Source organism: Prionailurus bengalensis, chromosome D4, assembly GCF_016509475.1.
Source record: "Prionailurus bengalensis isolate Pbe53 chromosome D4, Fcat_Pben_1.1_paternal_pri, whole genome shotgun sequence".
In the NCBI taxonomy this organism is placed as follows: Eukaryota; Metazoa; Chordata; class Mammalia; order Carnivora; family Felidae; genus Prionailurus; species Prionailurus bengalensis.
This window is the reverse complement of record NC_057359.1, coordinates 45,742,683-45,757,889: the sequence shown is the minus strand read 5'-3', so window position 1 is coordinate 45,757,889 and position 15,207 is coordinate 45,742,683. Positions and strand designations below refer to the sequence as shown.

General features: G+C 49.5%; 2 protein-coding genes across 2 annotated transcripts; both read right to left on the bottom strand.

Moving 5' to 3' along the window:
* Positions 1 to 2,047: 2,047 nt before the first annotated feature.
* On the bottom strand, positions 2,048 to 4,396 carry LOC122474392 (proline-rich extensin-like protein EPR1). The gene has a single exon (XM_043565277.1). The coding sequence runs from the start codon at positions 4,394 to 4,396 to the stop codon at positions 2,048 to 2,050; it is 2,349 nt and encodes a 782-aa protein (XP_043421212.1).
* A 5,798-nt stretch (positions 4,397 to 10,194) lies between these two features.
* On the bottom strand, positions 10,195 to 10,958 carry LOC122474763 (interferon omega-1-like). Its single transcript, XM_043565863.1, has one exon. It carries the CDS (start codon positions 10,850 to 10,852, stop codon positions 10,262 to 10,264), a length of 591 nt encoding a protein of 196 aa, XP_043421798.1. The 5' UTR covers positions 10,853 to 10,958; the 3' UTR covers positions 10,195 to 10,261.
* Positions 10,959 to 15,207: the final 4,249 nt, after the last annotated feature.

Genomic DNA, 15,207 nt, shown 5'->3' with positions numbered 1-15,207 from the left:
CCCTCCCCCATTCATGCTCTGTCTCTCTCTGTCTCAAAAATAAGTAAACGTAAAGAAAAAAAAAGCATCAGTACAAATAATGTAACAGTGAAAACTCACTTTCACTGGACTCCTCTCTTCCACAGTCACCAGAGTAGAGTCTGTTTCCCAGTGGACGCACTTGATATTGACACTTAGGCAGCCCATGAGAATACATTCGGACCAGACAAATGGTGGTGGAAGTGATACTGTCCTGTGGGGTCTAGCCTTGACCCTTGAAAACCTCCCATGTGATCTTCCATATTGTTTCCCTTTACAACTAACTGGAATAGACTCAAGCATCTCACACCCATTTGGAGTCCTGTGCTGAATATGGTCAAGTCACAGAATGGAAGGGCCTCGTGTCCTTGAGTCACTGTTTGAAGATGAGCCAACCAGAAGAGACATCTGAGCTGGAACTCCTGCACGGTTCTCTTCTAGTTTTCTATAGATCTGGTACAACAGCTGGCATTAACTTACTGACAAATGTCTTTCAGAAAATACTATCCCCAAACACCTCTCCACTTAAAATTTGGACTTTACATTTTGGAAATCGCAAATACGCCCCAAACCTTGATCAGATTTTAAAATTACATCACAAGATCATTTACTTATGGAAATAGATCATGTTCTTCTCCTAAACATGTCTTCTATACTATTTTTTTTTTAAGTTCATGATTTTGGAGACCCTAGGTGGCTCAGTGGATGAAGCCTCCCACTCTTGGTCTCAGCTCAGGTCATGGTATCAGACTTGACTTCCAGGTCCCCCTCTGGCTCCGTGTGGGCAGGGCAGAGCTTACCTGAGATTCTCTCTCTCTCCTATTCTCTCTGCCCCTCCCCTGCTCCCGCTGTCTCTGCCTCTCTCAAAATAAATAAATAAACTTAATTTTTTTTTAAGTTCACGGTTTTGGTTTCAGATATTTCTCACCTGCTACCCAGGTAGAACGACTGTGTGTCTTTTCCTTCATATACAGATGGATGCTTTAGAAATACTTCTAGGGCACAATTCCCAAACACCGGCCGGGTTGTCTTCTTCCGGGGGCTCCAGGTGTTCCAGGCTGAGATCCAGGCTAGACAGGAGGGTAAGGAGGTGGGCGTCGCCCCTAGCAGCGCGGCTGTTGTCTGTGCTGAAGAGGCTGAGATCTGCTGGAGCATCTGATGGTGGAAACAGGTGGTTTGTGCCTTCTGCACTTGGGCGATATAGCCTCTTTCCCAAGGAAGTCTGAAACAGGAGGTTCTGTCATTCAGGCATGTGTGAGAGGGGCTCCTTTTCAACTGTCTCAAAAGTAGGAGGATGTCCCTGTTTCCTGGGCTCTGGAGCCAAGGCAGGTCTCCAGCAAGGGAGCAGGCAGGGATGCTGCAGAGCAAGGCCAACCACAGATCTGGGCCCTTGACGATTTCGGTGGTTCTCCGGGCGGCCGGCAGGTGGCGCTCGGCCGTCCTTTTCGGAAGTGGCTTTAGGGCAAAGAAGCTGTGACTTTGAAACAGAAAGGGGAGCGTCGGGGCAGCTTCTGGGCAGCTTCGGGGGACTCCAGGCTGAGCCCTTCCAAGAGCGCCAGGGCAAAGCGAGGGCTGAGGCGCTCTGGGCGCCAACTGTGTGCTGCTTTTATAGTCCCTGCAAAGCCCTGCTTCTCCCCGCCCTTAGCGCCTGGCGGGCACCTCCTCTGTGCTTCCTCCGCCAGGAACATCCTCCACGGGGAGGGAGGCGTGGACCTTGAGTTTTCTGGGCTCCCTGTGTCCCGAACTCTCCTTTTGCGCCGAGAGTGCAGCCGGGCCATTTTTTCCAACAATCGTTTCCTAAACGAACTGGAGGCTCCGAACCCACGTGAGCGCGTTGAATCGCCCTGTCAGCCTAGGGTAGCGTGTGAGCCTGAGGCCGTGGCCGAGACCGGCTGGGACAGGATTGGGGGGTAAGAGGGTACGGAGGACAGGGCCCGAAGGCAGGAAGATGGGAGGGTGGGAGGAGGGGGCAATGGAGAGACGGGATGAGCGGACAGTGGGACGTTAGCGCGATGGGACGACGGGGTGATCAGGCGTCGGAATCAAGGGACAACGGCACTGTGGGACGATGGGACGATGGAGCGATGGGGCTATGGGACGATGGGACGATGGGACGATGGAGCGGTGGAGCGGTGGGACGATGGGGCGATGGGGCGATGGGACGATGGGACGATGGGCGATGGCTATGGGGCTTTGGGACGATGGGACTTTGGGACGATGGGACGATGGGACGATGGGGCGATGGCGATGGGGCTTTGGGACGATGGGCTTTGGGACGATGGGACGATGGGACGATGGGGCGATGGCGATGGGGCTTTGGGACGATGGGGCGATGGGACGATGGGGCGCTGGAACGATGGGACGATGGGACGAAGGGGCGATGGGACGATGGGACGATGGGGCGATGGTAAGTTGGGACGATGGGCAATGGGCGATGGGGCTTTGGGACGACGGGACGATGGGAGGATGGGACGATGGGAAGATGGGACGAAGGGACGATGGGGCGATGGAGCGATGGGACGGTGGAGCGATGGGACGGTGCGGCGGTGGGGCTTTGGGACGATGGGAGGATGGGGTGATGGGCGATGGGACGGTGGGAAATTGCGGCGGTGGGGCGATGGGAACATAGGACGATGGGGCGATGGGACGGTGGAGCGATGGGGCGGTGGGGCGATGGGACGGTGGAGTGATGGGACGATGGGACGGTGGGAAGGTGCGGCGGTGGGGCGATGGGAACATGGGACGATGGGGCGATGGGACGGTGGAGCGATGGGGCGGTGGGGCGATGGGGCGATGGGACGATGGGGCGATGGAAAGTTGGGACGATGGGACGATGGGCAATGGGCGATGGGGCTTTGGGACGATGGGACGATGGGAGGATGCGACGAAGGGAAGATGGGACGAAGGGACGATGGGGCGATGGAGCGATGGGGCTTTGGGACGATGGGGCGATGGGACGATGGGGCGATGGAAAGTTGGGACGATGGGACGATGGGCAATGGGCGATGGGGCTTTGGGACGATGGGAGGATGCGACGATGGGAAGATGGGACGAAGGGACGATGGGGCGATGGAGCGATGGGACGGTGGAGCGGTGGGACTTGCGGCGGTGGGGCTATGGGAACATGGGCCGATGGGAGGATGGGCGATGGGACGATGGAGCGATGGGACGATGGAGCCATGGGGCGATGGGACGATGGGGCGATGGGCGATGGGACGGTGGAGCGATGGGACGATGGGCCGATGGGACTATGGGGCGATGGGACGATGGGGCGATGGGGCGATGGGGTGATGAGACGCGCCTGGACCAAAGCACGGATACAGTCGTGGGAGCCAGTCGCGCGCCGCCAGAATCTGGATGCTCTCTGTGAGGAAGTCAGGCGCCCAGTAGCCTTCTGCTGACTTCTAGCAACAGTGGCCAGCCTCGGAATCAAGGGACGACGGGACTGTGGGACGATGGGATGATGAGACGAAGGGACGATGGGATGATGGGGCGATGGGCCGATGGGAGGATGGGCGATGGGACGATGGGACATGGGCCAATGGAGCGATGGGACGATGGAGCCATGGGGCGATGGGACGATGGGGCGATGGGCCGATGGGACGGTGGAGCGATGGGACGATGGGCCGATGGGACTATGGGGCGATGGGACGATGGGGCGATGGGGCGATGGGACGATGGGGCTTTGGGACGATGGGGCAATGGGAAGATGGGACGATGGGACGGTGGGACGATGGGCGATGGGGCTATGGGACGATGGGGCGATGGGGCGATGGGACGATGGGGCTTTGGGACGATGGGGCGATGGGAAGATGGGACGATGGGACGGTGGGACGATGGGCGATGGGGCTATGGGACGATGGGGCGATGGGACGATGGGGCTTTGGGACGATGGGGCGATGGGAAGATGGGACGATGGGACGGTGGGGCGATGGGCGATGGGGCTTTGGGACGATGGGGCGACGGGGCGATGGAATGATAGGAAGGTGGTGCGATGGGCGATGGGGCGATGGGACGATGGGACTATGGGACGATGGGCGAAGGGGCGATGGGACAGTGGGGCGATGGGATGGTGGGAAGATGGGGCGATGGGACTATGGGATGATGGGAGATGGGGCGATGGGAGGTGCCTGGACCAAAGCACGGATATAGTCGTGGGAGCCAGTCGCGCGCCGCCAGCATCTGGATGCTCTCTGTCAGAAGTCGGGCGCCCAGTAGCTTTCTGCTGACTTCTGGCAACATTGACCAGCGTCGGTATCAAGGGACGACGGGACTGTGGGACGATTGGGCGATGGGGCGATGGGACGATGGGACTATGGGGCGCTCCTGGACCAAAGCGCTGATACAGTCGTGGGAGCCAGTCGCGCGCCGCCAGCATCTGGATGCTCTTTGTGAGGAAGTGTGGCGCCCACTAGCGTTCTGCTGACTTCTAGCAACATTGGCCACCCGGAAGTCGGTGCGCAGGCCTGAACAGATTGCACTTTGCAAAGGAGGAATTGAGAATCTCGCACAGCACTGTCGTCAACTGGGTCACCATGACGTATTTGATAGTAAATATTACATTAAAATATTAGACATAAGATAGTAAACATTCTCATATTAAGATATTCAACCGCTGTTTTCGTGAACTTTTTGCAGTGGGATTGAATGCATATTTACCGCAAAACCACAATTGAATATAACTTTACTCTTCCACCATTGATGGAAACAAACTCAATATAGTGGAGATTACTTCTTCTTTGCAGTTGGTAGAACTGTACGTTTGACAATTTCTTGTGTCTCCCTGACAAACTTCATGTCATTTTTATGTAACTCCTGGTTAATGAAACATCTCTCCCAGCATTCCAACTGGACTCTATGGTTAAAGAGGAAGGGTGGTGTTGTGCACAAGCATTCAGCACATTTAGCAGGTGAGATCTTTGTATTTTCTTTGGCAAGAAATTCCTAGACTGAATGGAATTTGCCAAAATTTCATATGCACTGTGGCTCCTCTGAAGACTCAGGAACTTGCACGTGCAAGGTCAGTTCTCCTCTGTATTTAACATGTTGATATTTTGTACCACATGGATGTTCTGCATTAACTTACATTTTAAAGTATTGCATTAAGGTATTTATCTTGATCACTTAGACTTGGTGCCTCTTTAAATTTAGTACTTGAAGGAAGTACTCACCTACTTTACCCAAATACTGACCCAAGAAGTAGCTTTCGAATTAGGGCTGTGAATTTCAATGGCTGAAAATCTAGGAATGTCCCATTTCTCATCACCCTCTCCTTCATAATTTTTAAAACTGGTCTCCTCGTTTCTACAGATTTTGTCTTCTCCACTGTGCCTTCAAACTATCACCAGAAGTGGTCTGAAGGTGAGTGAGCCTGAGGGAAGGAGCTCTGACCACTTTATCCTATTCACAGAGCAGCCATTTCTGTCAGACAACTTTCAAGAGGCTGGTTCCCCGCAGAGACCTTCTTTGCGCTGTGAGATCTCTCTCCTTTATGTTCCAGGTACTGACCCCAGAGGGGAAACTTGGGCTCTGCTCCTTCACGGTCCTGCAGACACTGCCCTCTCCAGGAGTGTCCAGGGTGGGGGGAGGGGCCCCAAGCACACCCCTGAGGGTGTTAAGGGAGCTGCACTGAAAGCTTGAGCTGGTTTGGCTGAGTGTGGACCCTACCCAGTATTGGATGTCCTACTAGCCCTGCAGGCAGCGACCATTTACTGCGGTCAGGTGGACTCTCATCTGTGATCAGCCTAAAATTTGCAAACTTTACCTCATTTAATCTTTACACTTTCCTGTGTGACCACTACTAATGTCTCCACTTCTTTTTGAGGAGGAGATCAAAATCTGGTGTCATTTATCCTCCGGAGCCACAGGTGTCTTCAAAAGTGGGGCTTTCTGCCACCCTCCAGTCCGTCCTCTTCCTCAGCTCTTAGTACGTGCCCTTAGCTGCACTGACTGTGCTGGTGCCTCATTAATCTGAACCATGTCTTTAATGTCTGCCTTCCTTGTTCCCTGGAGGGCAGTCACCATCCCTGTCTTGCCTTCTGTGAGACCACATGGCCACACACTACCTTCCGCGTGTTGTGCAGGCAGCACCTTCTGGGGGACAGGATGCAGAGAACTCTGTGAGTTAACCCTTGAAGTTCACCTTTATGCCTCTATTATCTTCAGACTGTGTCAGAATATATGAGCCATGTCTCCTGTAAAGAGATAGGGGAGAACTCAAACTTAATGGAGAGCCCCTTACAAGGGAAATGCAGAGGGTTGGGGCAAGTTGTCTTCGAGTGCATTGGGAGAAGTGGAAGAATGGTACCTGGATCAAACCACTGAGCGTTCTTTTTAGAATTGAAAAACAGACATGGACGGAGAGTCGGGTTTTTACTTCAACCTGGGGTCTCATTTAGGTGAACGTATCCTATTGGACTGAGACTTCTATGATTTCCATGAGTGTGTTTGATCTGCAGCGTCACAATACAAAGGAAGTGTTGAGGTCATGACGTGGTCTGAAGCCCTGACAAAAAGTGGAAAGAAGATCGGGATAAGAACCGAGGCGGCAGTCCCGGCCTAATGAAGAACCTCATGTGCAAGGTGTTCAGAGCAGCTGGGTAAAGTCTCCCCCGGGTGGACTTGTGCGTCATCACGCCCGCCTGGGGCCTGCCAGCCTCTTCATGATGACACTGGAGACGATGCTCTCCAGCTCTGTCAGCGCCCTCCGCGGCGACCTGGCCCAGAACCGTGGCCTGCCCGCGCTGGAGACCGTCACAGTTCTGCAGTATGTGGGGAGGATCGTCCTTGCTGTCGTGCCTGAAGGACCGAGAACATTTTCAGGTTTCCCCAGAAGCAGGTGCGTGGCAGCCGGTTCCAAAGAGCGCAGGCCACCTCTGTCTTCAGGAGATGATGATCCAACTTCACGACGATCCAGCACGAACCGCTGAAAGTGCTCACTGGACTCGATGAGAAGGTGGACGACCCGGTGAGTGTTCGGTGCAGGAGATGAGGAAGGAAAAGACCCTCCCGAGCAACGAGGACGCCAGCCTGCCTGTGGGGAGCTAGTTGCAAAGAATCAGTCTTCTCTGGCAAGAAAGTACATAGCTGCCCTGCCCGGGACGTTGTCAGACTGGAAATTCAGAAGTGGAAATCAAGAAGTGCTTTCCCTGTATTAAGAAGCTCATCAGAACACCCGGGAAGTTGAAGAGGAGACTCGGACTCAACCTCCCACAACTGAGCTTGGGAGTTAAGATGGCAGACGGTGACCTTAGCTTGTCTACTCCCTCAAACACAGCTAGATAGTTATTACATCATTCTGAACACCAAAGATATCAACCGGAGGTCTGAATGACAAAAACTGCAAGACTACATATAGAAAAGGGACCACCTTTTGGAAGGCAGGAGGGGAGGAGGCTTTACTGGGAGAGCTATTGCCCTGGGCCTGGCCGGTGGGGAGGGAGCTGGCTTAAGGAGGCTATCGCCAAGTAGTATAAGCAAAATCCGACCTTTTAGCAGTCCACTACCTTGGCGGAAGAACATGGCTTACAGGTACTCAAGCAGTGAATAGAGGCAGAATCCCAGGAGTGACAGCATGGTCTCAGGATCCCTTGCTTCACAGAAAACGGGGTCTTGCCAACCATCCACAATTGAGTCTCATCAACGCCTAAGTGGCTTCCACTTGTGAATAGTCACCCAATTCAAAGATGTTTTTTCTTCCTTCAGCTGTAAACTGTGTTCAGTCATTTTTGACAGTTTCATTTTTTCAATAATACGGGGACTCTACTTTGGAATGGATAGATACTACATTTTTACATGTTTAAGAATTATAATTTATGCATTTATGCACAGCAAGTGTTGTATTTACAAAATGTACTTGTCATATTATTGTATGACCGGTTTTGTCTTCTGTGTTCATTTGCTTCAGGGATATGAAATCTAGCTGCAACGTTACGTCTTACTCATAATGAGATCCAAGTGTGCTTAAATGCTTAAGGTGTCTTTAAATCCAAAGGGAACATAAACAGTTTGACTCATTTCATGGACTCATAAAGAAATATTTTGAAGTATCTCAGTAATTCACTTGTGTTGGTGAATGTGTTGGGAAATAAAACAAAAATATTATTTTCTTTAGTGAAACACTGTGGCAGAGAAGGCTAACCATAAGGAGTAAGTAATTACGTAGGAATCCTTTCTACAATGATGAAGGAGGTGCAGTGACACTCTGACAGATTATAGCAGCTGGAGCTGGTCCACTGGACTTAAAAGTTTCTTGGAGTGGGGCGCCTGGGTGGCGTAGTCGGTTAAGCGTCCGACTTCAGCCAGGTCACGATCTCGTGGTCCGGGAGTTCGAGCCCCGCGTCAGGCTCTGGGCTGATGGCTCAGAGCCTGGAGCCTGTTTCCGATTCTGTGTCTCCCTCTCTCTCTGCCCCTCCCCCGTTCATGCTCTGTCTCTCTCTGTCCCAAAAATAAATAAACGTTGAAAAAAAATTTTTTAAGTTTCTTGGAGAAATCATGTCTAATGATTGTTGATTCCATTTCAGCGATTGCATGAACTACACACCAAAGTGAAAGATATTACAGAATCTTGGAATTTCACTTTCAACAACTAAGTAGTGAATACATCTTCTATCCGTGGGTGCTGCGGTGGGTGCCCGATACAACGAAATAGTGGACACACCGCCTGCTGTCACAGAGCTTCCAGTCTGGTGGTTCTGGGTCATTGAGCTTTCAAGTAATGTCATTCTGTGGCCAGGACAGGGAACGGACAGGACGCTGGGAGCACAAAGGAGCATGAAAGGGGCACAAACTCTACAAGCAGCATCTGCCAAGCTGGCATCCAAGGATCTGTAGGAGTTCGCCAAATAAATGCATGATATGGTCAATTCTGAACATGATCAGTGGAGATATTGTAGGAGCGCAGATAGAAATAAGAGTTTGGAGATGATGACTAATGCTGGTGATACGATTCTGGGCAAAGACACGCACCTGGAAGTCATATCTCAGAGATGACACTCGGAACTATTTGGGAGGTTGAGTCTGTATGTGCAGAGAGGAAGGAGTGTGGCACCCAGCATGGATTTTGAGGAACACCCAGATTGCCCCAAGATGAGAGAAAATAGTCAACAGAGGAAAGAGCGGAGCAGGAGCAGAAAAGCAGAAGACAGTAGAGACACAGAAGCCACATGGAGGTCAGACTTGAAAGTGGAGGCGTGACGAAAGGGCTCAGATGTTTGGAAATGGCAGCCAGGGCTGACTGACAGCAATCTCTGACCTCAGTAAGATGCGGTTTAGTGTCAACCTGGGCCGAGCAGTTTCAGGAGAACAGGGAGGCTGAAGCCACGTTACAGTGAGGGCAGGACGACCTGACCGCGAAGTGGGAACAGACACCGCAGAGAACTTCAAATAGTGGGTATGAACAGAATGACAGAAGCAAGATAATACCTACAGGTGGTTGTAGGGCTGGGATGAAGAAGATGAAAATGAGGCATATCTGATGCTCACTTTTTTTTACGTGGAAAGGAAAACACTGTCAGGAGAGAGGAGAGGTCACTGATAAAGTATAAGCATCTTACTAGAGCCTTCTCTGCTGTGCGTCAAGGAAATCTGTCCAAAGCTAAGCCTTCTGGAACTGTCCCTCTGTTTGGGGTCACAGAGGTTTTGCACCCAGGGGAAGGGCACCATGGTGAGGCTTGGGATGAGGGAGAGGGAGGCTCTCAAGCAGGGGAAGGTGGAAAAGTGAGTAGGGCCTTTATCAGTAATCTGACTCTGGGCTCAAACTCATGAACTGTGAGATCAGGACCCAAGTGAAAGTTGGGCACCCAACTGACTGAATCACCCGGGCACCCTGGACTTAGGTTTTAAGAAGAAAGAGACTCAACAAGTTGTCTTTGATAAGAATTTATTAAGACAAAATGCATATTTAATAAAATGAAAAGGTGAATACGTTTTATAGATTTTAACACAATGTAAAGACAAAAACCTTTATATGGAAATATAAATATAAATTAAGCAAAAGAATGAATGAATGAATAAATAAATAAATAAATAATAAACAATAAATAACATCAGGGCAATCATCGCTTAAGGACTGATGATCCTGAAGCCGGATTTTTTTTTAAAACATATTCTTGCTTAATACTACTCACAAACTATTTGTGGAATTAAAGCCAATAAATTCTGTAATGAAAGCTGCAGTGAGAGTCTCTTGAAGTGAGCAGACATAGTGCAGGGTGATGTGGCACGTCAGGCAGTGAGAATCACTTCAAGGTGACCCCAGGTCTCCATCCTTGATGGCCAAGCTGTCTTGCAAGGTCGCCGAGGAGGACAAGGCTCTCATGATTTCCAGCCTGACAATTTCCCAGGCGCAGTCACTGTATCCCTCGTCCTCCAGGTAGACGCGGATGTCCTGGAAGTACCTCTTGATGGCCAGGGCAGGGCCGTGCATCCCCGGGGCGCGCTCTCCCTCGCCCGTGGCCTGCAGCAAGCAGGCGTCCAGGGCTTCCAGCTGCCGGTGGAGGCCAGAGCGGAGTCCGTGCAGCGGCGCGGGGCTCCAGGCCGCCGAGGAGCGCTCCGTGTGCAACAGGTTGAAGGTCTGCTGGAGCAGCTCCCGCAGGACGGCGGCGGCGGCCTGGGCCTCCCGGAGCTGGCCGCCCTCCAGCATCTCCCGGGGGAAGCGGAAGTCTTTTCTGGCCCGCAGGCACAAGAAAGGGGACAGTCTCCGCATCTGGCCCAGGAACACCAAGTTGTCCCTGCTAACCTGCGCGTGGCTCCCAGGCAGGGCACAGCCCAGAGAGCCTCCAGGGCGGCAGGCGAGCAGCGCCAGGGCGGTCAGCAGAGGGCGCAGGAGAGCCATGGGGAAGCCGAGGGGGCTGCTGGCAGGGCTGAGCTGGGCGGCTGGGGGACCTCGGGGCCCAGGTTCTCTGAGGACCAACTCGAAGCATGGCTCTTAAATAGGGAACGCGGACAATTTCATTTTCTGAACATCCTCCCCACTTCTACTTCCTTTTTTTGTTTTCATTTATGCATTCTCCTTATTGTGTAAGAAGATGTCATCCATCTAAAATACTACGTTGGCAATGGAAGCTTTATTTCCCAGTAAACTTCTGATATGTCCATCCCAATGGATCCCAATGGAGAGAGGGATGCTCTCTCATCAAGTGAGGGAAGGTGGAAATGTGAGTAAGGACATGCGAATGCAGATGGACCAAACTTCCATTTCTCAAGCAGATCAGTTTCACACAAGCATGTTCATCAGTGCTGAGGATGTTAAAAATCTAAATTTAAAAGAAATAATATCCTCTTTCTGGTCTATTCAAGCATAATAGGAAAATAAATAAAAATAATTTTGTCCCTAGAATCAAGTAAGTATTCTTCATTTTAAAAAAAATGACAGGAAAACTCAGGAATTAAGGAAAATATTTCAACACTGGAGATACTGAAATTCACTGGTACATGAAATCAAGCAAGTGGCTAATTTCACCGCCCTCTTTCTTACTGGATAGTGATGAAAAGAATGGTTGATGGAAATATTTACTCCAGGTCATGGTTAGGGAACAATTGGCATGGCCTCCAACATTTTTTTCAAAACCTGAAGAATGAAAATTATTTTTTAAATGTATTTGGGATGATTCCCTGGGAGAAACCAAACACCAGCATCTTCTTTCTTGTAGCTTCATCCTACTCCTTGGTGTTTCCTTCCTCATTATTACTCACGCCTTTTAGACGGGCCATCTTTCTCTTCTTTCTTGGATTCAGCACTGTTTTTCTTCCTGTGAGCACAGATATCAGGTCTTTAGAAGAAGAAGAAGAAGAAGAAGAAGAAGAAGAAGAAGAGAAAGAAAGAAAGAAAGAGGGGTCAAGAGGCCCTGGGTGGCTCAGTCAGTTAAACATCCAACTTCAGCTCAGGTCATGAACTTGTGGTTCATGAGTTCGAGCCCTGCGTCGGGCTCTGTGCAGACAGCTCAGAGCCTAGAGCCTGCTTCAGATGCTGTGTCTCCCTCTCTGTCTGCATTCCCCAGCTTGCTCTCTGTATCTCTCTCTCTCAAAAATAAACATTTTTTAAAAAATTAAAAAGAAAGAGGTTGAAAATAAGTACACGTGACATTTCCTCTCTGTCCTATATGATTTGAACTTGAAATATTTAGGCACGATCTCAACTAGTGTATCAGAAGGGCTAAATGAAAGATGCCACGTGCCTTCATTCTGGTGCTAATAAGAAAGCACCATGGACTGCGTCTTGTAAACAACAGCAATTTGTTTGACATGATTCTGGAGGCTGGAAGTCTAACGTCAGGGGGCCAGTGTGGTTGACTTGCCGTGGGAGCCCTTTTCTGGGCTACAGACGGCCATTTCTCTTTGTATCTTCACCCGGTGGAGAGCAGTCAGGGGAAGCAATCTCTCTTGTGACTCTATAAAGGCATTAATCCCTTTCATGAGGGCTCCTCCCTGCAGCTTCATCCCATCCCAATCATCTTCCAAAGACTCCACTTCCTAACACCGTTACACCGAGGGGTAGGGTTTCAACATGAATTTGGGTACAAACATTCAGTGCATAACAAGATCCTCAAATATTGTGGTGATGGCAAAGTTTTACTAGAATAGTTTTTAATTTCCACATTTATTTGGAACAAAGCACACATTCTTTGATGCTGACTCCGTTTTCTTTTGGCACATTAATCCTAATTGTTGACTCATTAAATGTTACAGTGCTGCTCTCTGATCACGATCGCCAAGGACCTGCCAAATTCCACAGATTTCTTTCTTTCAGTCTTATCCAGAAGGATGGTGCTGCTGCTGAGGACCGAATCTGCAAATTACGTTACCTCTTGTAAGGGATTCATTTAATCCTTTCAACATAGTTGTTGATATTATTATTTCCAAGTGCCTGCTAAGAGTTAGATAAATAAAACAATGTAATAAGTCAATGGTAAATCCCGTTTTAAACACCTGCTGTCTCACATTCCGAACGCCACCCCCTTATCCACGACATTAGACACCTGTGCAAACTGCATGCGTTGAACCATCACTTACTTTCTGGAAGGCCTACACATAGATGTTCCTTTATTGTCTCATACCTCCCTGATCACATGTTCTCTCTGTTCCTTAAATTGTCTTCCGCCTGCAAATATGTTCATGCACTGACCAAATAAAAAGGTGTCTTGTTTTGCATAATCAAAATTAAATGATCAATTGGCAGGGGCGCCTGGGTGGCGCAGTCGGTTAAACGTCCGACTTCAGCCAGGTCACGATCTCGTGGTCCGGGAGTTCGAGCCCCGCGTCGGGCTCTGGGCTGATGGCTCAGAGCCTGGAGCCTGTTTCTCCGATTCTGTGTCTCCCTCTCTCTCTGCCCCTCCCCCGTTCATGCTCTGTCTCTCTCTGTCCCAAAAATAAATAAACGTTGAAAAAAAAATTTTTTTTTTAAATAAATGATCAATTGGCAATCATTTCTCAGAGCCTAACATACGCCCAACAAAAGTAATAATTCTATTAATAATTTTAAAATAACCATATTTAATGCACCCCAGATGTGGCTCATAGAGATTGCTTAGTTAATTCTCACCATAAATTTGGTAGATGCGTGAGACACAAGCCCATATGAGTCACAGCCCCTGCACCAGAGAGTGACTGATTACAAATATTTCAGTGACTCTTGCGTAGAAAAGACTGAACTACTGACTCTTACGGATCAAAAGAACAAATACATATGCTACCAATTTAGGCGAATAGGGGAAATGATAGGAAAAATATAAGATGATACATCCTAACAGGTAAAGTGTGAGAAACGGAGCAGAGCAAAAGGACTGCCATTGGCAGAGAAACCAGGGAGTCAGAAATTCATGCTTCCCTGGGCCACGGAGACACCCCTCACTCAAGGCCCCCTAGGTGCGCCCCAACGGCCAGAAGGGGGCGCGTGAACTCACCATAACCTTCCAATTGTCGCCACCCACTGTCAGCAGTATCAGCCCTCCCCCCCCCCAACCCCCCACCGAGACGGCTCGAGGCTCGGGAACACGTGGGGATTCCAGTCCAGTGAACAGACCCTCCCTTGTCCGGCCTAACCGTCCAGGGGAAGCTGTGCTGCACTTCGCATTGAGCCTGTCATGTTCCCGATCGGCCCCCGCGTGGATCCTCTCCTTTGTTGAGCAGTTGTTTCAGCCAGAGCGGTTTACAAAAGGGCGCGTCTCCTCGGGATGCGGGGCAGAACCGAGATCGTGCTTCGTGGGGTATGTGTGCAGATCCAGGATTGTTTCTGGGGAGAAGGACGCGAGGTCAGGGAAAGGGAAGATGTGTGCTTATGTACAGATGATTTCATTCCATTTGAAAGGTTAATTTTTGCTACCACGTTATAGTGGTGAAAAAAAGATTGTTAAATTTTAAGTATTTTTCAGCAGAAAGTTTCCAGGCCAGAAGGGGGTGGCACAGTATATTCAAACTGTTGAAAGACAAAAACTTCCAACGAAGAATACTCTAGCCAGCAAAACTATCATTCAGATGTGAAGGAAAAAGTTATTGCATAATAAATTTATGATCTGAGCGAGGGACAAATGTAACATAATCACCTTTGGGGGGACATGAAATAATGGCTTTTATACCTTTCTATATACCTGTGACAGAAACAACTATCAGAGCTATGTTTAGTATGTTCCTGATGTTTGTCCTGAAAAAGAAAACCAAAGTTGGAGGCAACACAATGACAGACTTCAAGAGGTATTACAAAGCTGTAATCATCAAAACAGTATGGTACTGGCACAAAAACAGACACATAGATCAATGGAACAGAGTAGAGAACCCAGAAATGGACCCACAAATGTATGGCCATAGTTGGCCGCACAGTTTTTGACAAAGCAGGAAAGAATATCCAATGGCATAAAGACAGTCTTTTCAGCAAATGGTGTTGGGAGAATTGGACAGCGACTTGCAGAAGAATGAACCTGGACCACTTTCTTACACCTTACATAAGAATAAACTCAAAATGAATGAAAGACATAAATGTAAGACAGGAAGCCATCAAAATCCTAGCGGAGAAAGGAGCCAAAAACCTCTTTCACCTTGGCCGCAGCAACTTCTTATTCGACATGTCTCCAGAGGCAAGGGAAACAAAAGCAAAAATGAACTCTTGGGACCTCATCAAAATAAAAAGCTTTTGCACAGTGAAGGAAATAATCAGTAAAACTAAAAGTCAAGCAACAGAATGGGAGAAGATATTTG